Genomic DNA, 27083 nt, shown 5'->3' with positions numbered 1-27083 from the left:
AGACATTAAATGCATTTACTCTGCAGAAAAGGTGCCTTACTTCAGAAGCAATACTTACTGTTAATATTGAGGTATTAAGAAAAAAGCTCTTTGGAAAGCTTCAAGTAGACCTTTAACAGTTATTCTTTAGCAGTGAGACAATGAGACAGGCTTATGGCAAGATGAAGTGAAGTAACAAAGCATGACATGCTTACTAATATAATAAAATGTTCTTACTGTGTCAAGATAGTAAGTTATTTAGCCATTCTTCATCTTCTCTAGTCAAAGAACAGACACAGTGAAGGGAAAGAGGAGACTGCATTAAATTACTCCATGACTAAGTCTGCCTACATGTAGAGAGCAAACACACAGAAAAGGTAAAAAGAAGAAACAGAAATCACTATTAAAGATAAAATATAATCCACTATCCAGGAAACAGCTTGGTTTCAAACCAGATAGATTGGCAAGATTTTGCCATCTGCAAGCCAAATACTCTTATCAAAAAGAATTACTAACACACTCAAAAGCACTAGTTGAAAAAAAAATACCAGCTCAAACTGGCATTTTAGCAGTAATCAACTCCCAGTGGAGTTACAGCCTCACCTGTGCTCAACGCATTATGGGCAGTGGGATTTCTCTCCCCAGCTCCAAGGCAGATCCCTGCTGCTGTGACTTCAGTCTCCTGCATCCATATGAAAGAACAGGCTCTTGTGACCCCTTGGCAGAAATGTGTTCAGAGCACCACAGCCATGTGTCTGTCTCAGGCAGAGCTGCTAATACTTCAAAAAGGCTTTGAGTTCACTGTCGCAGGGCTGACTCTTTCCTTCTACTGGTCCACAGTAATTTGCCTTCCACTGACAGTTGGTTAAGAGGAGATGCACTGCTGTTTCTTCAGGGCTTCTTGCACACTGACCACCAGGAACTCCAAGATCTTTGTTACTGCCCAGTGAAACAAACTGTGCTCCTGCTGTCAGCTGAGCCAAACAACTGAAACAAATGTTTTTTAAAGCCACAAGTTGCACAGGTCAGCAACAAATCAGCTTTAACTTGTTAGTTGCCTTGGGTACACGGTCAGTAACACCTGAGTGTAGTATTTTCTGGGTCATTAAAGCTCCAAAGGCATCTCATCCCTTCAATAGCTAATAACTATTCTTTAGGACCTACTGCTTGAAAATGCCTGTTCTTCACTTTCCACCTTCTTTCACAATACAAAAATAGTTAAATTCCTATTTTCTCCAAAAATGCAGCATCCCGTGGATTAAAATCCTAGTACCAGCATGTCCTCTAAGTGTTTCCTCCGGACTTGTTTAAAGTACAAGTTCAACACAGCCAAAAATGCCCTCACTCTTCCCCAAAAATCACCTTCACTTCCTTCCAATTCATGTAATTTTGTTTTCACTGTCAACCCTCCTCCCCGCACCTAAGCCACTTCTGTTTCTCAGTCATGTAACACAGTATATTTATAATCACATTGCACATTGAATTAACAACTACCACTGCTCTGCTGGAAAAGAATGGCAGATCCTGTTTCTTATCTCCTGTCAGGCTTCTTCTGGGCACACACATCTCACAAGGACACACCCACATTTTCACCTCATCTGCATCTCACTCATGTTTTGAATAAAGACAGGAAAAATACAAAAAGTCTGACATTTTCAAGCATTCTATTACAGAATTTTTAATAGTACTATCTTAACTAGATTCCTCTATTTACCACAAATCTTGCTATTTAAGCATCTGTGATGTTTTCATAAAAAGTTTGAAATATGTTTCAAGAAAATATTGATAAGTTAAAAACATTATTAATCATTTCTAAGGAGACTGCTGGCTTTTTTCATTAATTTTATGTGATCGTTATTTCTGCACTAATTCATTTTATCAAAGAAATAAATCAATATGCTTGAGTTAATAAGATTTACAAGAATTCAATTTACCACGGATAATTTGACATAAACAGATGACGTCAGCAAGCAGAGTTCTGCTCTACAACTTCTGAAAATGCAGTCTTGTACTTGGTATTTTTAATGTTAATTCTTAAACTGAAAAAAAAAAAAAAATTTGTCAATTATTCCTTTGGTCAGATGCCAGGTTAAAAAAGGAAACATTCCAAAAGTAAATTTGATAAAGTTTAGTTGTTTGTTCATTAATAGTTAATAACATTTTTAACCACTGAATGCAAACACAGAATATGAGCTAAATTAGCATCATACTATCTGTGTGTCAGCTGCTAGAACTGAAAGATGATTTAGCACTGTTAACATCTATATGCACTACACTTAAAAAAATATGGTCTTCGTGAGTTTGAAAGGCCATACTGCCCGCTGGAGCCCAAAGACACACCATCCCACAAACATAAGCATGATTTTGGAGAGTTACTTTATCTGTGAAGCTTTGCTTATGTTTGTGGGATGGTGTGTTTTGGGCTCCAGCAGGCAGCATGGCCTTTCAAACTCACAAGCTTCACAGATAAAGTAACTCTCCAAAATCATAGAAGTTTCTATCAAAAGGCTACTGAATTATTTAGGTCCTACTCCAAGTCTGAGAAGTCTAAATAAAATATTGAGCAAAAAAACATAGTATAGCCATTTAGTCTGTTCAAGACACATTAGTTGTAGCATTATGATCAGGACTAGGCTATTCTGACGCTCTAGTTAACTACCTGATGGACAAGGCAGGAATAAGTTAAATTCATAAAAATTAAAATTAAAAGCCCATCTCAGGATCAATGCTATATATGGCCGAGTTAGTGTCTGGCCACTAAAATTCTAAACTTTCTACATAAACAAGTTAAAATCATAGTGGAAAAATCTCCACCATCCTTTTTTTTTTTTTTTTTTTTTAATACATTTCCATCAAACAACCTTGCTAAATCTTCCTATGGAAGTGAGTGTGACCTCCACACCTACACATGCCAGTCTGTAGCCTCACAGGTAAGCTACTTCAGCCTCAGAATTAAAGGACAGCGTAACTTCAAGGATTTTGAAAATATTTTGCAAAACAGTGCAAAGATTATATAGAACAGTGACATTTTAAATAGACTTTTGCTGAACAACCACTAGACAATGCTGCCAGATCAAAATGCACTTTACATATGTAAAAAAAATCTGTATTGGACTCCAAGAAGAAGACCCCCAACTCTGTCTCACACAACATACTAAGCTCCATCTCACAAGAGTGACAGGAATGAGGGAGAAGGAAGACTTGTCTTAAACTAAGAAACCAAGTACAGGAAAACAGAAGCTTTCTGAAATCCAGAGCCGTGGTCAGAAATGAAAACACAGTATTTATACACAGCAGCACCTAAAACAATAAAATACCACTTACAGCTTTACATTGACATATTACATGGTTCTCTTTGTTCCAAATAAGTGGTGAGTAGCTCAAACTGATGTTAAATGTTCACCTCCCCTCCCTTGCATTAAGACTTATTGTAGTTTTAACCATATTTGTAATTATTATAATTAGGATATTACTTAAATACATGCAGATGACGTAAATTAAGCTTGTTCCAATAGATTTTCCAAAAAATGGTCACTGAGCATGTCTATCCCTAGACAGCTGCTGGACAGCCATGGTGGTTTCCACATGAACACCAGTGCTGGTTGCTCCAGAGACTGCCCCATTACGGGCTTTGTTTCATTCTGACTCATCCAATTCTGAGCTACAAGTTCTAAGTACCTGTGTCACAGTTCTCCCTTATATATATTTAATCAGTTCTTTGTAGACAGTAGCATACATTTTCAGTTTCGATTCTGTTATTCTGTGCCTAGCATATCAAATTGTTTATTTACATTACTCATCTCCTAAGGATGACTTCAGTTGTCAGCGACTATAAGTATTTCCATTTAGTTCCTTGTAAATGCCTTCAAATTCTATATCTAAACATTTCCTATCTCATTATACCATACCACAGGCACATTGTAAAAACCTTGGTTAACTGGGTTTCAGTTACAAGAGCCTCACTCCATCATATTAAGCTCTGTTCTACTTCATATTTTTCAGGCTTCTACTACATTTTTTTCTCCATTGTAGTAAGCTCACATTTTCGCCAGCACTGTAATTTTGCCGTAGGAATAACTACCATTGAATATTCACCCCATTTTTAAATGTGGGTCAACCCACTCCATAAAAATCAGCTCCCAAGCTGTAGATAGGCTGCCAGACAGAAATTGTGGGTTGCTGAAGCCTAGCCCACATTGTACCATTTCTCTACTAAAATTTAATGCAAGCCAAATTTCTTGTCTCATGAAAGTACAGCCTTTTATCTAGCAGAACTCCTGGAAAACTAAGTCAGTGATGACTGATGCTAAAAATGGCACAAATACATCTAACTGGCTTAAATTCACTTATATAAGCCCTAAAATATTCAGAAGAAAAAAAAATCTGGAGAGAAAACTTAGTATCTGCAAGGAGCTTGGTGTAGGACAATCAAGTGCTTTTCAAGCCCATTTTAATGATTTTCCTAGGAGTGAAAGTCCTGAAGAAACACTACAGTTTGACTTTATAACTTAGTGGGAACATCAGTATTAAAAGGAAGAGTTTATTAGAATATTCAAATATACTTAGATAACACCAGCATTTGTCTAGTAAAGGATACAACACAGTACAGAGAGAAAATAACTAAAAGTTCTTTCAATTTTTATTTTTCAATTTAATAACAATTATAAACTAGTTATATTTATATTATACAGAAAATATTTCCAGACTAAGTATGACATAAGCCAGAGGACATCAAGTGCTGTTCCAATGACATAACACCAGGAATTAGAAAATATATAGAAGCTAGCTGTGTGTAGTACCAAAAATACTACCATAATAACTTTAAAATACTCTCAGATTCAGCACAGTAATGACTGTCTTTGTTCCAAAGTTTTGTTCTTGTCTAATAGAACTGAATGGGAAAACAGGAATATGATTCAAACTTACCTAAGACACCGCCTTATAATTCTGAAACACTAGTATCTTTGACAAAAGCAAGCTATGGCAGTTAGGAAGACTCATATCAAAACCAGTTAAAAATATAAAACCATGTCAGGAACACTACTCATGAAAAAACTAAAGGAAGAATGGATGACTAGCATGGATGCCAATAGCAAAAGGGAAGAGAATATTAATTTTAAAAGCCTGAAGTTTTCACTAAGAACTTCACACACCCCAAGAAAGACGTCCAATGATTTCCTGAGCAACACATGCAAGTAGTTTCAAATGTAAATAAGCACAAGGAGACCAACTATTGCTTATTTGTTTTTTGAATAGTCTATTAGCATGTCAGGTCTACTAATGAGTTTCACTTTCAGTCAGTTCTCATGGATCCACAGAGTTTGTTTTCAACAGGTTTAGCAAGGCAGAGGGACTACTTGAAAGCTGGCAAAAAATAGTGTTGAGACTTTTTTTTTCCTTTGTCTAAAGAGAAGGATCTTTCAGTAGAAGTAATTTAATTTTTTCTTTATTACTGAAGTAATTTGAAGTATCTTTCCATAAAAGTTCCACTTATGATACATCATAATGCAGCTGCAGAAAGACACAACTTGAATTCTGAGAAAAGAACATTACTGTGGGTTTTACAGGAGTACACAAATAATAATTTAACATCATGTGAACTGCTCTCCCATCAGACAAATCATATCATGCCTTAATAAACTAGTGCATCATGTAAGGCATTTTTTCCTGTTTCAGATTAACACAAAGATACAAATAATTACATACAAACTTTCAATATGCTTTCTTCCTTACCCCTTTACTGTAAAAGGCAATGATTTTGAACCAATATTTGGAACACATAATGTCAGAATTTCAGTTCTTTAAAACCTCTGTAAAAAATAACTTTGTCTTACCATGACTATGGGCAATTCCTGGACTGAGACACGGTTGGAGTAACTCTTTGGTTGGAGTAAAATAGATTTCTTTCACCTGGTGCTGGTTCATTTTTCCTGGAGTTATAGGCTGGTCATCACCGTTTGTTACCAATGCTGAAATACAAAATGGATGCTCATTCAAAGATGTTATGTGCTTGTGCATAGATTTCTATTAAGAACTTCACTGCTGTTTATGAAACTGGTATTCAACTGCACTGTTGCAAAACATTTCATTCCAAAAACGGAGGTTTTCAAACCAGATATTTGCTTTGGAGAGGATGGCAGAAAAATGCCAGTAAGACTGGTTTAAGACATGAGGCAAAAGATGAAAACAAAAATTAGCGTGAGGTTGAAAAGGCTGATACTCAATAGATATACAGCACTGAGCTGTTGCTTATCTTCTGAAATACTTCTTTTCTTTGCCACTTTGAGATAGCTTTTGGTTTAACTAGCCTCAACTCAGCCAACCCATGAAACAGCTTGCCAGATCAAGCTGTACCAACATCCCAGAAAGCTAAGATGAATGTCTGTATATACATCATAAGAAACAAGTCTTACCAATACAAATCATGTACAAATTCTGTTAAGGCAAAGGTTTAAAGCAGAAGAGTTACTCTCCTTGAACCTCATCAGTCTGAAAGACTTGTCTGGTGTTTTCCTACTTATTTCTAGGATCATCTGGCCAGCCATCCTGTTTTATAGTTTCTGTACATTTCATTAAGCTGCAGACAACAAAATTGTACCTTTTTCATAATCAAAGAATGACTGTCTCTGTAACACCTGTCAGGTGAAAGCAGATATACTGACAATGTGTTCAAAGAGGGAAACAGGCAATATTTACTAAAGAAAAGACTGGAACTTACAATATGGATGATTTTAAGAGTTCCCAAGCTTTCCTTAAAAGTTCAGCAGAAGATTTGAGTCAAACCAAACAAGTTCTATTCTCTGGATGGACTCTGCAAAGTAAAAGGCCTTCTTAGCTTTATCACTACTCTTATTACAGTAGTGGAAACATTTTGCAGCAAAACCTGGAATGAACACAAAGCAGTATGAAAAAATAAAAAGGTGCTTAAGTGTTCAGAGCAGGGCAAGGAAGACAGTGAAGGGTCTGGAGCACAAGCCTGATGAGGATGGCTGAGGGAGCCGGGGTTGTTTAGCCTAGAGAAAAGGGGATTCAGGGTAGACTTTACTGCTGTCTACCACTACTTGAAAGATAGCTTTTCCCAAGTAACAAGTGACAGGACAAGAGGAAACAGCCTCAAGTTTTGGCATGAGAAGTTTGGACTGGATATTAGAAAAAAATTCTTCACCACAGGGCTTCTCAAGCATTGGAAGAGGCTGCCCAGGGAAGTGTCACTGATCCTATTTAAAAAGGAGGTATTTAAAAAGATGCACAGATGTGGCACTTGGGGACGTGGTTTAGTGGTGGACTTGGCAATGCTGGGTTAACAGTTGGACTTGATTTTAAATATGTTTTCCATCCTAAATAATTCTGTGAAGAATGCAAGGATTGCAGTACACCCACCTGTATTATTTTTCTACATCAGATAAGCCATCTAAAGCTCTGCTCCAGACAAACTATACTCTATGTGAACTGCTGCTGAGAAAAATTTGTGAGGAAATCGGTAAAAGAGGCAACAAGCTCATTTTACCAGTTCAGAATTCAAATCCATCAGTGCCAGAAAGCTGATATTTCAAAGTAGTGTCTGATTTCGCTCTTCTTCTTGTACCAAACTAGCTGTTTATTGTTCTGCAACTACAAGTAAGGGAAAGGGGGGAGCAAGGCAGTTGCTGAAGTCTTGGAAAGAGACCATACCACAGAAGGTCTTGTATGTGAAAATAAAAGGGGGTAAGAAAACAGCTGCTTCACAGGTTTGCACAAAATGAGTCGCTGCAAGGAGAGTGAGCTATCTTGTTTTAAAGTACAGTGCACTGGAGGAGGACCACCTTCCACCCAACTAGCTGAAAACTCCTTTTGACAAACTACTGGCCACTTAGCTTCTGCAGGGATGGGATTTCTCAGCCTACTGTGTTCTGCAAGTGCCCCCACCAGCCCCTATGCCACTGCAGCAGGTGACACCGTGGGCTCCACAGCAGGAACTGCACTAGCAAACCCTCCCCTGAGTAACCTGTGCAGAAGGCTTGTTTGTGAATAGTCAGCATGCAGCACTGCTAACTCTTTTTTAGGCTTTAAGCTTTGGGAATTCCAAAGGTTTCTTTAAGCTGTCACAATGCAGTAATTTCTCAGGCAGTAGTTGCCAGTAACCCGCAGGGTAAGCAAGCACTGCACATGAGGTGTTATTAAAGCATGAGCTACATTCAGCACTGGAGACTCTGTCATACTAACGGGACTACAAGCTTCAAGTTCACTGTAAAATTCATATTCCTTCATTGGGAGTCAATTAGGTCCTGCAACAACTCCTAGAACTGTCAGAAAGGCGCTTTTCCTACCAGAGTTTATGTACTACCCAATATGGAATATCATGTGGGAAGCTCTTCACATGCCTGGGTATTCAAGGTGAGCTTCTTAAACTTTTTTGAGAAAGTCCATCTATAAAGCTGAAGAATGATTGGCAGGAGAGTTTTTTAATCTCCTTTTTATAAAAAGCAGCATAAAAGTACTAAATAAATGGGAAAAAAATCAGTTAAGAACATAAGCATTTATTCACATCATAGCAGCCACTAGGAGGAAGTTGTCCCCTCTCTTACAAAATGCCTCATCCTAATGCTCAGACGTTTGTTCTGAGGTGAGGGAGAAGACAAGGCATTATTTTAGAGAATAAACAACGAATAGTAAATACCAAAGCCTCCTTGTGACTCTTTAGAGGTCACATTTCAATACCAACAGAACTGTTGAGAATACATACTTTGTTCATATTCATCATGGTCATCAAATTACTAATATAAAAGTTTGTCAGTGCAAGTCATACCTTAGAAGAAATATAAACTGGGGTCTTTACAGCCAATTTATTTCAGGTAAAGCTATGGAAAAAAAATCTGAATAGTCAGATTCCCACTTCTGTTTCCATAATGAGCCTGTGAAAGTGCCTACACCACTGAAAATAGCACAAGATCATCATATTCAGGAAGAGGTTTATTACAATTCAATTCAACATTGTTTTTTAATGTCTATAATAAGCTACATCAGCTAAGACCACAGCTTCTGCACAGATTTCTCACAGAAAGAATAAACAATTTGTGCCTGCACCTTTCTTTTTCCCACATAAACTCTTAAGCCCAGGCAAAATTACTCTGCCAATACTATCATACTAATGCCCACAAACCAATGACACCAAGTAAGTCTTTGGCTGCATGTAAGCACATACATACATCTGAAGTTTTTCCTAGCACCTCACCAGATCCAATCCTGAAGAATTACAGCATATATACACCTGTTCAATTCTGAATATCGAAAATTATTGAAATTAAGGGAACCACACATAGCACTAGAAATTGACAAGCTCAAAAATAAAACCCTTTTCTGAACCATTATTTCCATATCTTTACTATATATATACTACAATAGCATTTGAAAGTTTTATTTCAAATTGATAAAAATAGCTTTTTCTCTTCCAGATAAATAATATGAAAGATTTTTTTTCCTGACTATGACTGGGAGAGGTGAAGAATAAACTTTTCCCACTAACAAAATAAAGGCTACAGTAGGGAAGCATTTGGAAGAGTGGTATGCCAGGCAAAATACTTTTCCAACAGCCAATTTTCATCACACTTCAACTACTCAATTATGATACAGAAGAAAACCTAGTATTTATCTCAGCAAATATATGCAAAGATACATGCTAACTACTATGAACATACGTGCAAACAATGCAGGAGAGAAGAGTCACTTACTTGATGGTCCGGGAGAGTCTCTGTTGTCACCATAATGCTGTGTACACATACAATTGAGGAATGAAGAACAGCAAACAGAAAAATCCAGGCCAGGAAGAAGCAAGTGCACAAAAAGCAGCAGCAGCAGGAAAGAAGGACAATAAAAACAATGTTAGTTCATAACTAAAATACAACATGCACCTCAATGCTAAAGGCAAGGCCTCAAGAGACTCCGCAGTTCAGAAAAGTTGAAGCAACAAATCTGACAAATACGCCTATAGAAAAGCCATTATTAGAAGCCATCATTAGTAAACAGCAACTGCCTCAACCACTTCTTCTGAGTGGAATCTCTCCAGCAGAAATTTAGTGCTCGTATGACTTGATACTCAGCATTTCTAAAGAAATTTTAAGCTGGAGTGGTTTCAAAAGACTAAAGCTCTGAAGAAAGCTGAAATAACACAAAATGTTTCCAAAAGCACTCCACTTTCAGAAAAGTGTTTTGGAAGGAAAAAAACCTTTAAAGCCATAAGTAATGTGCAAGCATCTACTAATGCTAGATCCAAGCCTAACTGCTTTTACATACAAACACAAACTTAGAAGCCACAGATTCAGCTCACCTACAAACACAGGTAACATTTGAAATTGCTTAGGATGCAAGACAAACAGTGGAGTTTTAAATTTAAGAGGATATTTTATATTTAAGTGTTTCCATAGAACCAAGTTGCATAAAATTTCTCTCCCACTGAATGCATGAAATATAGGCACTAAAGGAGGGTAACTAAACAGTAATATCCTGTACGCCATTCTGATATTTGATCTGGAATCTTTCTTAAATCCTTGCTAACCAAGACCACAATCAAGGCTAAGATCCCACTGTGCTCAGCCATGTACAGATACAAGGCAAATTCTACTTATGTTTTTAAGGATTTACTGCATTTGAAATCTGTGAATAATAGAAAAGGAGAAAACAAGAATACTGATCAGCATGAACATTTCCTCCTTAAAAATAAAATAAATCCAAACATGACATATCTTTTATATCCCAAATGAAAACTTTGTGCTCCATAAAGTAGTGAAATCCTTGCTCTGCTTTAAAGAGGATCCGATACTGCCTTTCTTATCAGGACTTAACAGCAGGAAATGTAAGAAAGAAAAATCATAATCAAAATCTTTGCAAGCAGGAATGTTGCCTGGCACTTCTGACCTCAAAACACTGGTTATTTTTTCTTTTTATCTCTCACGTCTGCCTAAGGGTGTTAAATTGTAAATTGACAGTGCAATGTGCAAATGCAAAGTATTGCAATGAATACACAGCAATTGCAGTACACATCATTGGAAAGGTGAGGGAACCCTTCTTTCATAATTCTGCACTTTCTGGAACAGGACTTGCCTGAACAGGAGAAACTGAAGTAAAATATAAGCACAATTGCCAAATAACCTTCTATTCCTGTCAGAGACTAAATTCAGGTCAAAGAGTGAAACCCATGAGCTTAGCAGATGTATTCAAGAATTCAATGGCTTTCAAGGCAAAGTGTCTATTCTTAATGTAAGATAACATACTGCAGATTAGGAAACAGTTTATGTTCAGACTGGAACTGTCCTACTCTATGCTGACTTTAGATTCAAGACAACAGTGGCTAACAAGAGAACAAGAAGCCTGCACAAACTCTACAGAGATCCAGCAACTGACTGAAGGACTGGGAGCACTGCTGCTTAGCACTGGGCTGCTTTTTGGTCACTTGGAGCTGGACAGCAAGAGAAGAGAACTGGAAAAAGACACTGTGAACTGATACACAGGATCAGAAGTACCTGAGGCTCAGCCAGATGCTCACTCGCAGTGCATTACTTACGTGTGGAAAGAAGTAAGAGGGAAAAGGCACCGCAGCAGGTCCTGTCTCACTGCCTGCCCTGCAAGCAGCCCTGGCCAAGATACAACATGACACCAGAGAGCAGGGCAAGCTGTCACCGAGATGGCGATGCACGGGCTTTTCATGTAAATATTTTAGCATTGCATGGTTAATCCTATGAACTGGTACAAACAACTCCTATGCCAGAGGCTGAAACACAAGCCTGTCTAATTCTGTCCTCTATCTTCTCCAATTGACATTCTGTTTACACACCAAACTCTCTCTTGCTGGTCAACCACCTCTCTTCATGAGAGGTATTTGGGTCTGTGTATTTACCTAAAACCTGCAGAATATGTATTTCTAAACATTGGTGCCAGATGTTAAGGTACTGAAATGAGACTATTTTGGCCAAAAAGACCTTTTCATTTTCCAATGGCCTATTGCACCTCTATAATCTGCAATTCATATCACTGCAGACTGGGGTTCCAAACAACTAAGGGAACAAAACATGACCATTTTACTACTTCAGGGTTTTCTCTGAAAAGAATGCTCTCAGGACATTCCTGTCCATCACCACCCACAACTCTTATTCTAAATCTACAAAATTAAGAGAAACATACACATATTCCCAGAGGCACAACCAAGTCTTATTTTCACATTATATAATTTATGACTTTGATTACAGATTGCAGAACAAGTCCTCTGACAGGTTCTCAACACTACATGATCGATTTCATTTCTACAGAGGCACAATTACTTTAAAATTTTGCTACCAAAATACATGAAGCCTAGTCCTCCTCCAGTAAAGTTTTTAACTAAGACTTAGAAGTAAAACCAGCAATATAAAGCATCACATGAGACAGCAACTGTAATTGTTTTTATATAAAGGCAGTCACATGCTTCAAAAAAGCATTATTTTTAGATGTTCATTTCTCAGAAATAAAGCTTATAACAACTGCTGCTAAACTTTAAGTTATATCTGCCAAGTTCTTCTAAAAAACAAAATCCTTTTCCTGTTGAATATTAGGGTAAAAGCAAAAGCATATGCCACACTAGCATGTGTAAATCTCTTATTACAATGTTTTTTTTAAACACTGTTTTTACAATCAAAACATACAGGTAAATTTTTAATAGTTTAAATGAACATTCTAAAGCCAAGTTTGAGTTTTCACCTTGCTGAAGACAGACTTTGCCTGAAGGCAGTCTCTGACACATGTAAACCATTGAAATTAATCCAGTTAGATTAAATTCAGGACCATTGACCCAACCTACAAATCTGCTCAATAAAAATGATTCAATGTTGCAAGGAAAAAAGGTACTTTTATGTCTGTTGATGGATTAAGTAACAAGGACTGACACTGACTGTACATGTTGTATCACAGGCAAATTATTTATTAAATGTACATCTTAGCAAAACTTAGAAGCGAATTACTAAAAACATATTTCAAAATAGAATGGTTTATACCATATGTTTCCATGTAATGTTCTAAGTTCCGGGGAAGTGAGACTTGATTAAATTATTTTATAGAAAAGTAGACAAAAACTGTTCTCAAACAAGAACTCAGAGCATCTATTATTTTGCACTGTCTTAATGGTGTCAGACTACAAAAATAGTTTGCTGAGCTGTTACAGCCTTTGTCTTTAAATTTATATTCAGTACGTATCAACCTAATTGTTAGACAAGGAAGAGCATTTAATATAAGACTTTTTTCTGATACTGATTCTGGAAAGGAAAAAGCACAGCATTAAGGCCTGTGATCTCCTCATCTTTTGTTCTTTAATAAGCCAGCCAAAAAAGCAAGTTAGAAAGCTGACACCTCTAAAAAAGGTTTTATCAGATACCTCCTAGAAACATCCCAAAGGACTTAAAAGTGGAGAAAAAATTTGATCAGTATTCCTTATGCACATTACAACACATGTATTTCATTAATTTTATCATGACAATGAAACTTTAAAAAAAACTCAAACAAACAGATTGCACCTAGAAGTCTGGAATACTGAAAAATTTTAAACATGATTTCCAAAAAAATTAAATTTCAGGGAAGTGTCAGGATTTGCATTGACTAAAGGTCTTCAAAACTACTGGGTCAATCTCTCTTAAAATACATATGGTATTTTTAATATTCAATTTTCACTTCTTTTACTATGATATACACTTTCAAAAATGTTTTTAACACCTGTAGTGCAACACACAAAACTTGATATTGCAACTGCAATTTAGACAGACAATTACCCCACTGGCTGATATTTTGATAAGGAATACTCAGACTAGCCTATTACAATACACCATCTGTTAAAAAAAATTATTCTGAGATGACACTTGAGAAGCACATAGGATGAAAGGCAATCTATCTTTCCATTTAGCATTCTTCTAAAGGAGTCTTGTTAAAACAGAGACTCATTTTGAGGTACCTTCTTAAGATCATGTTATTCTGAAGGCATGTCACAAAAAGAAAAGTAGCACACGTTACATTACTTTGAAGTGTTTTGTAAACTGGTACTTTTTTATATATTTTGAGGAAACAAAGGGCACAGCAACTGAACTGACAGCATTTAAAAAAAAAATTATAATACACTACTGCACAGTTGGCAGTTGATACTCATAAGTATGCTGCATCTGGGATATAAATGCATGGGCCATGCAGCAAACCAATGAATTTGTTCACTACAGAAAAAAACCAAGAATTTTTTTAACACACTGCAAAACAGTTTGTCTCCAAACTCACCACTTAAGATAAAAACAGTAATAAAACACTTGATCAAGTTAATAGCTCCATGTAGTAGTTCAGTATCACAAAGTTTGTCAGTAATGAGGTGTTAAATTTGACCTTCACCTCAGTTACAGAAAAACATATCTTATTTTGCCTTTGGGAGGCAGTGCTTTGGAAACTATAAAACATTTTCTGCTTCAGCCATTGAAGTGCTTCTACATGACACAGCTTGTGGAAAAACTAAACTCTTAAATAATTTCAACATTTATGATGATGAAGCACGATAGTACACACTAGCCTTTCCTGTTTTTAAATTGTGCTTAGAAAGAGCTTCATTGCCTCAGAAATTTTATTATCAGTACAGATTATCAACTCTTACACCTCAGATTACTCTGATAACATAATTATCACTTCTTCTGTCTTTTCTGCTCCTCATTCCACCAAGAACTATGTTATTTTTTCTACTGTCCATAGTCACTAACTAGCAAAGTGCCAGTTAGACTAAGAGGAATACATTTTTCCTTTGGGACTCTGAGACAAAATCCAAAAATCAAATCCAAAATCTGAAAGTTTTTTGACATTCAGCACTCCTGCCATGAGAATCTAATAAATGATAATGATACTACATAATATTCCAAATACATTCACCAGAAAAGTATCAATTCAAACTGAAAGTGCACAGATTGAAGTAATTTAACCCTCTCTCTGCCAAAATCTTCACATTCATCTCCTTACACAAAGGCACACTTAAGTTACTCACTGAATTTCTATCCAGCTCCCCATCAACCAGAATGTTCTCCATGTTGCAAGGGCCTGTTCTCTGTCTCTATCAGTTAGAATTCTTCCATCCTGCTACTCAAGATCCTAGAGAGGAAAAGAAAAATTTAATAATTTAATTCCAAGGGCTGAAATCCAGTAGAGAGCTACACTTTCCCTTCCCTCTGTTTTAAGATGCTAAATAGTCTCATATGGTAACAACCTCTGCATTTTACAGTACCCTGCAAAACATGAACATTTACCCAGAAAAATCAGCTTAGGAATGGAGAGAATAGTTTCAGATAAAATGGCCAAAACAAAGACTACTCACAGAGGCAAGCACTTAGGTCTGCAAATAAGGAAGATTTATGCAAAAAAAAAAAAAAGAAACCCACAGGTTTTGCCCTGGATTTCCTGTTGTTCCAGAGTTCCCAGCAGCACACCACTCCCGCCCCACAGGCATGTGCACACCAACTGTTTGGGTACAAACAAAGCTATTCTGGAGCAGCCAGAGTTGAGGGCTTCCCAGTATAACTCCAGAAACAGCTATTGCTCTGTGGAACCAAAACACAAAAAATTAAATAATATGCGCAAGCCAGCACCTTCTGTGGCACAGCAGGCACTCATCTATGGGTCACCACACACAGCGAGAAAGCAATGCCTCATTCTCTAGGCATTTCCTATTTATTTTTTTTTTTTGCAAGAGAATGAAACCTACAATGAATCTTAGTATTCACAGCATATTTAAAGTCATCAGTGAGACAAGCACACACCCTGGAATCAAGCAAAACTTGGCGGGAAAAAAGTGCTTTAACCATTGATTTGTTAAGCAACTTTCAGGAGAGGCGCAGATCAAACTGGGATGCCTACCAAGCTGTCCAGCTACAGCCCATCGCTCTGTCTGTCCAAGACCTCCATCCAACAGGACAGCAGTGGAAGAGGAGGCTGTGCTTACCTGCTCGGATCAGCGCAGTCGGTATCGTGCAAGGACAAACCCTGTGCTCCCACCCTCCAGAGAGCTGCGCTCACTCTGCCCTTCCCACCAGCCACAGCAAGTGCTTCATCAGAGAATTAGCCCAAGGGCAATTTTCTTCTTTCCTTTTGTCTTGGGTGGGGTGAGGGGGCAGGAAGCAGCTACATTGCTAAACCAACACTTGTGCAAGAGCAGGGGTAGCACAGAGATGGTGATTTTTTTTTTTACGCTATAATGTTTGCATATTGTGCTTAATCTATGCATCAAGCTAAAGGCAAATTTTAGTAAAAATACATGAAGTGAAGACACAAGGGTGAGGTGGGAAGACACATCACAGTCCCTCCAGGGAACCTGAGGAACATCCTGAATGCAGGAGGATGGGAGAAAGGCAAACAGATAACCAGAATACACAGGATCTTCTGTTTCAAGGTCTGTCTCAGGAAATAGACACTCATGAAAACAAATCTCACTAAAAAGAGTAACCATTTAGTCTACTGTTTTCAATGTTTTATTATAATCGAGTTTTGGGTTTGTATTCTGTACAGCAAGTTAGAATTTTCCCTCAGGAAAAAACATACAGTATTAATACACTCTAGATAATTACTATAACATATGCCAGTAAACCACAAAAGGAACCATTAAAAAAATAGTTTAACAAATCTGTGTGTTAACAAAATTGCAAAGTTAAAAGTTTTCTATGACTTAGTCCAATGAACTGAGGAGGACCTTACTCAAGCACCTGAGTGATTAACTGAAGTGGCATATAATTGGGAAACATGGATAGATTCTCTCATATAAATTAGAAACCGTAGACATCTGAAAGGAGATGACTACAAGTTATTAATTTGCATTAATAAACGGAAAGATGCCATTACCACAGAAAGAGGAATTCATCCTAAAGCTCTGTTTCCCGGAGCAGCAGGCACTGCAACCCTTACCTTCCACACCTAAACATGAGATGCAGACCTGAGTGATGGTTTTTGATGTCTGTTGCTTGTCATCTCTCCCCCACACACCCATTTTAGGTTCTCTTATTAGCAGGAAATTCAGCAACACCAGACTGCATACATATTCAATTTGCAGAAACACCAAACTGTTTTAAATAGGATGAAAAATTAGTGGCATAAAAGACAGATGCGAGTACTGCTATTTAAAGCAGTTTTCCAGCTTTTTTTAGTTACATAAACTTGTAACCATACTCAAGTTATCTGAACGAAGATATCTTTGCTGATAGGAACATTTAGCCTAAAACACATTAAACCCATTTTTATATTTAACATTTTTTAACTCTTACTTTTTATTATCAGGGCTCCTGGTCTATTCTGCTCCTCCATCTGCTCACGTGACCACAGCCTTCCTTATCTTAGTCTCAAGAGCAGTGCCATCAGACAGGTACCCTATGGTCTAATTCCTAGCATTCATAATCACTTGTGGTCCCAAAGACTCAATACAGCATGCTCCCAAAGGCTGCAGAGAAGTTTTCTGGGGAAAGGAAGGAAAAAATTCTACCTGCTCATGTTTAAACAGTAAAGCAGATGCAGAAATGGTTAAGGACTACCTTCCCCCAAGCTGTTTAGCTTATGATTAGACAGCCAGCTTGCCTTATTTTTCTTGGCAAAATGAAGGCTGAAAGTGAACAATATTGCTTCTGTTATATGCCAAAATAAATACAAAGGAAGGAAAAGGGCTCTCAGCAAAAGGATACTGCCAAAGAGTCAAATAAGTATGAAACTGGAAAACAGATTCATTTTGAAAATTACAGAATGCTTCTAACCATCTGAGCCCCAAAGCTTTGAAACAATTTTCCAACCAATGTAGAGAAGGGGAATTTTCTTATTTGTAAATGCAGCCAGGTTATTATGAAGGCTGCTTCCACAAGCAAGCAAGCTCTTTTCTACTTTAGTTAATCCAACCATTCGATTTGAAGATACAACCCCAGATGTATCATTTTATTGATCTAGGGTTTTTTTTAGCTTTTGGGGAATGTTCATGACATGCTTTTGCTGCTCTCTGTTACATTCACAAGTGTTTGCAGTCTGGTCAGCTTGAGGTTTTAATTAACAAATGCTCCTTCACAATCTTAATGCTTAAAAGCTGAAGTGTTCAGGAGGGCACACACAAAATGAAATTATTTGAAAATAACTCTATAATGGTAGCCAGCTAGTCAGCTATTTTTCCTTTATAGATATTGGATACAATCAGGCACACAGAAAGGTATTACCAATCAGAAAAGTCCTGCCATAAAATAAGTTCTTTCTCTCCAACTGTGAAGAAGGTTGAACAAGCCAAAAACATATATTCAAAGCAGAAGGGAAATGTTTCCTTCTTATCACACAATCCATAACCTGTCCTGTTAACACTTGTGGTCCATCTTATTTTTGCTGATGACACCAAACTGTGTGGTGCAGCTGACAAGCTGGAGGGAAGGGGTGCCATCCAGAGGATGTTGGCACACTTCAGAGTTGGGTCTGCGTGAACCTCAGGACACCAGTTCAACAAGGCCAGGTGCAAGGTCCTGCACCTGGGCTGGGGCTATCGCCAGCACAAATACTTGCAAGCACAAATCCCCAAGGCTGGGTAGAGAATGGGTTAAGAATAGTGCTGACGAAAAGGAATTGGGGATACTGGTGGATGAAAACTAGACATGACCCAGCAACATGTGCTTTCAGCCCAGAAAGCCAATGTATCCTGGGCTGCATCAAAAGAAGTGTGGTCAGCATGTCAGTCCACCAGGTCATTCACAAATCTACTTGACTTTTGCAATGTTTATATTTTATATTAGATATTAGAAAGAAATTTTTTACTGTGAGGGTGGTGAGGCACTGCAACACGCTGCCCAGAGCATCTGTGGATGCCTAATCCCTGGAAGTGTTCAAGGCCAGGTTGGGTGGGGCTTTGAGCAACCTGGTCTAGTGGAAGATATGCCTGCCCATGGCAGGGAGATTGGAGCTAGATAATTTTTAAGGGCCTTTTCAACCCAAAGCATTCTGTGGTTCCATGGTTTTAACAGATTGCTTCAGCCATTGGTAGTTTTTGTAACGATTTGGTTTTAAGTTCATTGCACCTTGAGAATAGGAAAATCCTCTTTAGGTCTCCCCCAGAAGGAAAGAAAAATATGCATCAATGAAAGCTACTACTCTGCATGAACAGGATCTTTTCTCACTATCTACACACATCTATACTGAAAAGTCCTATGGGAAGAGGTAAGAAGACAACTCCTATCATTAAAAAAAATCATTTCAAAAGCCATAAAATGGATGTCTCACTACTATGCTGTTACCCAATATTCTCTTAGATATAGTTACATGAACCACAGATCAAAAGCAGCACAATTTAGGTGCCTTTGCCATGAGAGAAACTGTGGTAGCAAGCTTTTGTTCAGCCCTATAGACATCAGTGAAGTGGATATGGCAGTGTTCTGCATTGACTTACATATTCTCTATGTTAACCAGATTACATAAGCTTTTATTGCAGGGTATGCTTAACTAGAGAAAGGGGTTATTAGGCAATGCAAGGCCCTTTTTCTGCCAGCATAACAAGAGCTCATCATCAAACATGATATTTGTTCTAGGCAGAAGAGAGTTTAGCTCTGACACCGTGGCAGTAATACCCTATTGGTGGTATATTTATAACATTAAATCATAATCCGAGTCACAAAAGGACTCTTCCCCCCCTTCTCCCACACAAGATTAGTTTCAGTTCAAACACTTCACTAAATCTGGAGAGTTTCATCAAGAGTCCCCACTGCCCCCACACAAATTCCTGAATTTCAGCCAAGGTGCAGCCAACAAAGTACAAGTGGTAGAGATGACGCCTGAATCTTATATATTTTCTTTTTAGTCAATGGACCAATTGACTTGAACACCTGCATACTGTATTATACAGGCAGGTTTTAGCTTTCTTCCTAAGGACTATCACCTAGGGTCCTTAGATGGGGCAGGTGCACTGCAGCACTGTTTTGTGACCTGTTCTAGTATCACAGTACTCTCCTGCACTCCAGCACCAAACTTCAAGGCAAGGCCCAGCCTCACCGTGACTTGCCACTGGCTGCTGTCTCCTGACCCAGCCTTTCCAGATGGGAAGTGTTCTCCTGGGCTCTGACCTCCAAATTGACCTAAGCTCTGCTGGATGCCTGCCTTTTTTCCCTAAAGCCTAAAAGAAGTAGAAGCATTTAAATTGTCTGAGATGAGTATCAGATAAGAATATACTGTAATTTTTTTTTAAGATGACACAAGCATAACAATACAGACTTTAAAGATCAATGTGGCAGCAAGCAAAGGCAACACACACTAGGAGAAAAGAAAACTAGTTGTTTACATTGATGTCAAGAAGGATAAAAATTCAGCTAGGTCCTTGCTGGAAAGCAGAGTCACATCAGTATCAAAGAAATGCTATTTCACAGGGAATCAGAGAATGGTCCAGGTAGGAAAAGATCTCTGAAGGTCATCTTGCCCAAGCCCCCCTTTGCAGAAGGATGTCTAGACAGCTTTTGAGTATCTCCAAGGATGAGGACTACACAAACTCCCTGGCCAACCTGTGCCAGTGCTTGGTCGCCCTTCAAAGTTACAAAGTGTTCCTGATGCTGGGATGAACTTCCCATGTTTCTGTTTGTGCCCACCACTTCTCGTATCACTGAGCACCACTGCAAAGAACCTGTATCTCTCACTTTTATACCCTCCCTTCAGGTATTTATACACATTGATGAATTCACCCTGAGATGTCTCTTCTCCAGGCTAAAGAGACCAGCTCTTCCAGCCTTTCCTCACACAAGAGATGATCCAGGCCTTTGATAATCTTCACAGCCCTTCACTGGACTCTCTCCAGTACATCCACATCCCCCTTGTACTCAGGAGCCCTGAACTGTACCCAAGATTGATGTTGCCATTCACCCTGTACGTACCCATTCACCCAGATGTGAACTCAACAGCGCTGCATAGAGAGGAAGGATCGCTATTCTCAACCTGCTGGCAATGCTTTGTCTAAAGCATCCATGAGCACCATGCATCTTTATGGCAAGGGCATGTTACTGACTCATGTTCAGCTATCTGTCAGGATAACCAGGTGAACTCCAGGTAAGCAGTTCTATAAGAGGAAGTTTAAGGTAACACTCTTGACAAAGGTATATAAGTGCTAAAACAAACCAAAAAGAACAAGTTTCCAATATATTAAGAGCTAACTGTATCAGTTATAGTTACCTGTAACTCCTAAGAGGTATAGGATCAGTTTTAAGAGATTAAAGGAAATCTGTACCCTAAATCTAACTAGGCTGATCAAACCAAGGCTCTCAAAAAATCTAAGTGTCTTTCAGGCTGTCCTATGACTGCTGAAGGCACTTTCACTTTGCTCCATGCAGCAGGGGAGCAGCAGTAGCACAAAAGGTAATAGAGGTAGCATGTCTTACTCTCAAGGCTCTTTGAATACAATGCACCAGAGGAAGAGAAGCCTTCTGGATGTAGCACAAGGCCACAGATCATCTTTCTCAGCTAACAAGTCTGCACACCAAGTACACTTATTATCAACCTACAGATCAGGCCAGCTCTTGCACATGACACAGTGCCACTGCATGCAAAGTACCCTGTGTTTGTTGAGATCAGTTCCAAGAAAGCAGGAACTGAAGCAGAGTTGTTCCTGGTAAAAAAAAAAAAAAAAAAAAAAAATCAGTAAAAGATCTGGTAAACAAGAAAGTTTTTCTCTACTCTCAAACTAACATTCTTAGCTAACAACAACTCAAAAGAACTAGGCACTGGTTGTATTCTGCAATTCTGAAGAGAAATCTGAGAGCTGAGAAAATCTCTAGGTTCAATTCCTACTACTGTGAAGTCAGTCCAAACAGGAGAGCTTGACAAAACCAGTAATTATATAGAAGTCATAGATGACAAGCTGTATAGTTCCATTAACTCTGAATTGCAATGTGTGACTGCTCAAAAGTCTGCTACAAATATAAACACACCAGAATCAACAACTGCCTCAAATTCCCCAAGTACACTGTGATCACTTATTGCTATCAGCCACCAAATCTACCCTTACGAAACACTTCCTTCCACCCTGAGTTTCATCACCTGCCTTCTCATTTCCTGAATAAACAGTCCACATGCAGAGCAAGCTGTTTCCTCTGTTTCTGTATTGCAGTTTTCAGAAGGGGAAAAATATCAAATACCAAACCACCAATAAAAACCAGGAAAGCGGAAATGCTTAAGAACAGGACTTGAAAACATCTCTCATCTGGAAAAAAACTGGCATAGTCCAGATACCTCAATTATCTTTTGAGAGAGTTAGATGGCAATGAAGGCAAAGGAAAGCATAACAAAATTCTGAATACCCACTGCAACTTCCATTATTACTACCTTAAACTGGGTTCCACAAACAAACTTGTCCTGAAAAAAATGAAGGAGTTTAGAAAATATGGTAAGATTCACATACAGTAACTAAATCCCAACATTCTCTTTAGAAGCTCAAGTTCCTAGGGTTCTGGAGCCCTTTGCCATTGAAATACACTTCAAAGGTCTCAAACTTATCCAGGTCTTCACGATAAGTAATCTGCAAGACTGTTCCCATGACTCAAACGAGTTGTTGGTCTTAACGATAAAAATGTCTATTTCTTCACTTAAAAGTGTCTAGTTACCTGCAGCATTATACACTTTGTCTCCATGAGCCATTTTTACCTAGGGCTCAGTCTAACTTTGGAGCATAAAAATAAGAGACGCAATAAACCACTGATTTTGTTCATTTAAAAGAGAACCTATGAAGCTTCATAAAATATTCAGATGATTTTGTTTGTTTGTTTCATTGTGAAGTAGGCAAAGAAGATTATTCAAACATTACAACACCAAATCTAGCATTGTATTTTTACATACTTTTTTTGTTAGTTTGCTGCAGTAGTAACCAGCAAAATAACTATAAACATAAACAACCATACAAGGTTAAATTTGCCAATGACAGTCTTGATTTTGAATAAAAAAATGGACTAAAATTAACTGGTTAGAGACATGGCAAACCATATTCCTTTCAGAACTCCACCCTGTGATTTTCTTCCACATCTGTAAAGTTACTAATAATAGTCGCTCACATGGTACTCTTTTTCTCATCTCCCATTTCGGCAGCTGTATGAAGAGGCAGTGTGATACACTCTGCTGGAGACAGCTGGAAGGGATTAGGAGATTACCAGTCCTCCACACCTGGTCCTTACCACCTCTTACCACACTGAGGCTGAGGTTTTTCTGAACTGCCTGCAGATCCGTCTGTGCAGGTGCTCCCTAACCCTCTTCTGTCAAGAGGAATCCCCACTACTGCAGATTATTTTAAACTGACATTCACAAAATGTGAATCATTTAAACTAAGCTAGGTCATGGGACTTCTGCAGGCCTGGCACTGCAGGGGTGATAAACAGCTGAGGGACACCTCTTCACTCACCTCCACTCCAACCAAAACAGCCTGGGTAAGCACACACTGTGTTACAGTTACAGACTCCCCCAGCACCACTTGGAAACTACTTCAGGAAATGAAGGGAATCATGCCAAGGCAAAAGGAAAAGCAATGTTGTTGTTACAGGTTTTTCTGAAATGAACAAGTAAAATAAGCCAGCAGAGAGGTTTCCACAGACAAGATGGATAGGTGGCAGAACAAATCCTTCTGATGCTAATGCCAAAATGGAATCAGTTGCCCTCCTGAGAGAGCAAATAGACCTGGATTTCCTCTGCATGGAACTTTCCAAAACAAAACACAAGACTATGAAAAACATTTTGAGAATATAAGAATTAATTCATTGTGCAGAAAAAGCTTCAATAATAGGATCTTAAAAGTCTACTTTAGTACATCAAATGATGTATTCTAAACATTTTAGTTATAATTAGATCATCAATACAGAAATATTTTAAGTCTCATCTGCAGGTCAAGAATACCATCTACTTCCTAAGGAATAAAGTTTCAGTAAGCTATTCTGAGAGTATTTATGAACTATTTCAAGTAATCATACTATTACAGATCAATGAATTATTAACTGCTAAATAAGCTATATGTGACTAGGTGAGTGCTTTTTACCTACTGCAAATAAAGCAAAAATGTCAGCTTAAACTACCACAAAGTTTCTGTCTCTCAGAAGCTGCAGTGATTTTGCTTGGATGAATAGGCACCAACACAGAGACAGTTCACTGCCATATCAGATGCTATTGCAGCCAACTTCCTAAATGGATCCATAAGATTTTCCATTAAATTAATGATATACCTCCAAAAGTGAGCCAGTGCAAAGACCAATTTTCGAATGGCAATTCTACTAGGTTTTTAGTCCTTCCTTTGGACTATGCGTTTTGCTACCTCTGAGAACTGAAAAGAATGCCCAACCCATTTTCAAGGGTGAAAGAGACCTTATGGCCTCTTTTAAATTCTCAGTTATTGAAAGGACATGCTAAGTGTCAGATCTCCCAAAGACCTACCAGTACACAACCATTTTTCTGTAAACCAATGGCTGTTTCAGCAAAGTAAGAACTGAGATTACCTCTAAGATTAGCATCATGAATACACTTCACAGGAACTCAGTTAAGAGAGTAACTACAATCCTAATTTCTGCTCTAAACTGAAATAAATAAAATAGAAAAATCAATTCAAGTTCCAAGAATAAAAATATGAAAGAAGTCTTAACCCAGACAAACAAGTTCCAGTTGAGCTGTGTTGGCTGTAATAGTTATGCTGTCTGGGAGGTTTCTAAAAAATGGGCTTTCTGCAGGCTTAAATGCAGATATTTCAAACAGGAACCTTATATACAATTTAATTTTCTTATTTTTGCAGCAGTGTCTGTCTTCATAATAAAACAGAGTTGATGACATAATAAATGGCCTTTATTTCAATGTCTTTTGGCAAGTGCTAGAAGGTAGTTTATACAAGTTTAAGATACAGGATATCTGTACAAGAATTTAAGAACAAAAGGTCAGAGTAGCCTATTGCAATAGGAAAAACCCTAGAAATCCTAACTTAAAGCAGCAGCAGGTTCAAACAGGCAGCAATAGTATCTGGTTTACACATCATGGTTTATTAAAAAGCTTTAGAAAGTCTAATTTAGATTTCCATTGGTTATGCCAAGTTTGGTTTTTTCATTCTAAAGTAAAATGAGCTGATGAACACAACTTTGCTTTTTAGCTGTCAGTGCTGCTCTACCTGATCACAATTCAGGATCTTTTGTACATTTTTTGGCAGGGTTGTTTTTTTTATTTGTGTTTGTTTATGGTTTGTGAAGTTTTTGGGAGGATCCTAGGGAGGTAAGTTGGACGTTTTTTTGGAAGGTTTTTCACTGTTATTCTGTAGGGGTTTTCTAAATACAGGAGAAAAATATTACAAATAGACTTCATACAGGCTTAACAAGAACTAGTGTTTTTAGCACCAAGCCAAACTTGTCTTCTGAAGCTACTGAGTAACTGCTGATCAACTTTGATTTGGAACTGCTGCAACAATCTTGCATAGCTTTTAGTCTAATAGGATGAACCAACAATACTTAAACAATATAGCCTGATCCACAGGAACTGTACAACATTATTGCATTGCAGACTTGGCAAGTGACCTAACAATAAACCTCTTGTTTACCTACTCATTTCTATTTAACAAATTACAAGCTCCTCTATAACATTTCTTTGGGCAATGAGAAGCACCTGGCCTGCCACAACAAACAGCTGTGGACGAATTACAAGCATCATCAAGTGACAACTTACCTGTGATTCACAGCCCTCAGAAATTCAGGTCAATATCACTGCCTAATCTAAGTCAGGCCATTGCTCACACTATTTGCAACAAACAAGCAACTTATATAAAAATTATTTTTGACAGAGGCAAAAATAGAAGTCAAGCCTTTCACACATTAAAGCCAGCCCTCAAGAACATAAATTAAACATATTTGTTCATAAAATCATCCCATTTCTGATGAGCAGAATGCTTTTTGCTCCCAGTACTGCAAGGAGAACCAAGACTTTTTATAGCAAGAGCCACGTATTGTAAGGGTACTTTTAATGTTCTGCTTCAGGGCCCAATATAGAAGATTCTATTTTTTCTGCTTCAATCAATTGAGAATGTGTCATGGCTGGGATAAAGGGTTCTGTTCCTTGACAACCAGGGAGTGGTGGTAAGCATGGACAGGAAAACAAAGTCTTGACACTTCCTTGGAAGTTCTTTGAAATGCTTTGGAGAAGAAAACAAAGAGAGAAAAAAAATTACATCCTAAACAAAGCATTATTCTGTTCAAAGCTAAACAAATATTTAATGGACAAGGAACCTCCTCCTGCTTTTCCACCCAGTCTACTCAAGTACTGGGAATTCTCTTTCCCCTAAAATGGTTTAATGGAGCCATCAGATAGCTTGAGCACCTGATTTAAAGTGAATACAATCCTCTCAGCTGTGCAATCCCATAGGACTCTATGATAGGAAATTTGAATCCTGCCTCCCCACCATCCTCTATCCAGCCCCTCAATAATCAGCTAGTTAGAGGAGGTAGTTAAGGAGCAAGAGTCACCACACAGTTCAGAAATGCAGAAGACAGACACAAATGCTGGGAAGGAAGGATACAATACTTGTAAGCTCAAACAAATTCAATTGCTATTTTGATGATAAATAAGAGAAAGAATAGTTCCAAGAGGGAATGTATTTCTTTTTTTAAAGTAAAGAACCTACATCCTTTCCTTTCACAGCATTACACTATTCCACCATTGTCCCCCAAACTGCTAAGAATTACCACTTAACAGCATTTTATAATTTACTCTCATATTTAAAATCACACACAATACCAAGATAACACAAGCTTAACTACCGAGATAATATTAGCATAAAGCAATTCAATACCCTGTATCTCTGCCAAAGCAGTTAACTACACCTCTATGTATAATGTTACACGTTTTATTCTCTTGAAGGCAGCTTACACATGCATTTCCAAGTCTAATGCGTAAGAAAAGAATGAAACACTAATTTCCATGCTTCACAAAGTAAATGGAGCTAGGCAGCAATAGCTCAGAAGCTGTAACTGGACAAAAATGTATGTCCCAACCTACCCATAGTGTAAGAGTGTGCTCCTGGGGCACATTCCATCTCTGGTGCTCACTTATACACACCACTAAGAAGTTAGAAGGAAGAAAAGTGCAGGTACCCACTTAGACTCCCT

The 27083-nt window shown here is 38.0% G+C and overlaps 1 protein-coding gene across 5 annotated transcripts in view; it reads right to left on the bottom strand.

Annotated features, from left to right (window-relative positions):
- The window catches only part of OSBPL8 (oxysterol binding protein like 8), an 83267-nt gene that overhangs the window by 39119 nt on the left and 17065 nt on the right, over positions 1–27083 (bottom strand). The window contains exons 2-4 of one of the 5 annotated variants that reach the window (XM_053977521.1): positions 14984–15087; positions 9687–9723; positions 5814–5948 (exon numbers count right to left, since the gene is read on the bottom strand). In XM_053977521.1, coding sequence (XP_053833496.1) covers positions 5814–5948; positions 9687–9723; positions 14984–15025 — 214 coding nt within the window. In that variant the 5' untranslated portion in view covers positions 15026–15087. Of the gene's footprint in view, positions 1–582; positions 967–5813; positions 5949–6697; positions 6791–9686; positions 9724–14983; positions 15088–27083 lie in introns of those variants that run through there. The other 4 variants (XM_053977524.1, XM_053977525.1, XM_053977522.1 and 1 more) reach the window with 4 other exon arrangements.

The sequence above is a fragment of the Vidua macroura genome, chromosome 5 (genome assembly GCF_024509145.1).
Source record: "Vidua macroura isolate BioBank_ID:100142 chromosome 5, ASM2450914v1, whole genome shotgun sequence".
Classification (NCBI taxonomy): Eukaryota; Metazoa; Chordata; class Aves; order Passeriformes; family Viduidae; genus Vidua; species Vidua macroura.
Note: the sequence above shows the minus strand (reverse complement) of the source record. Positions and strands in the feature narration are given on the sequence as shown.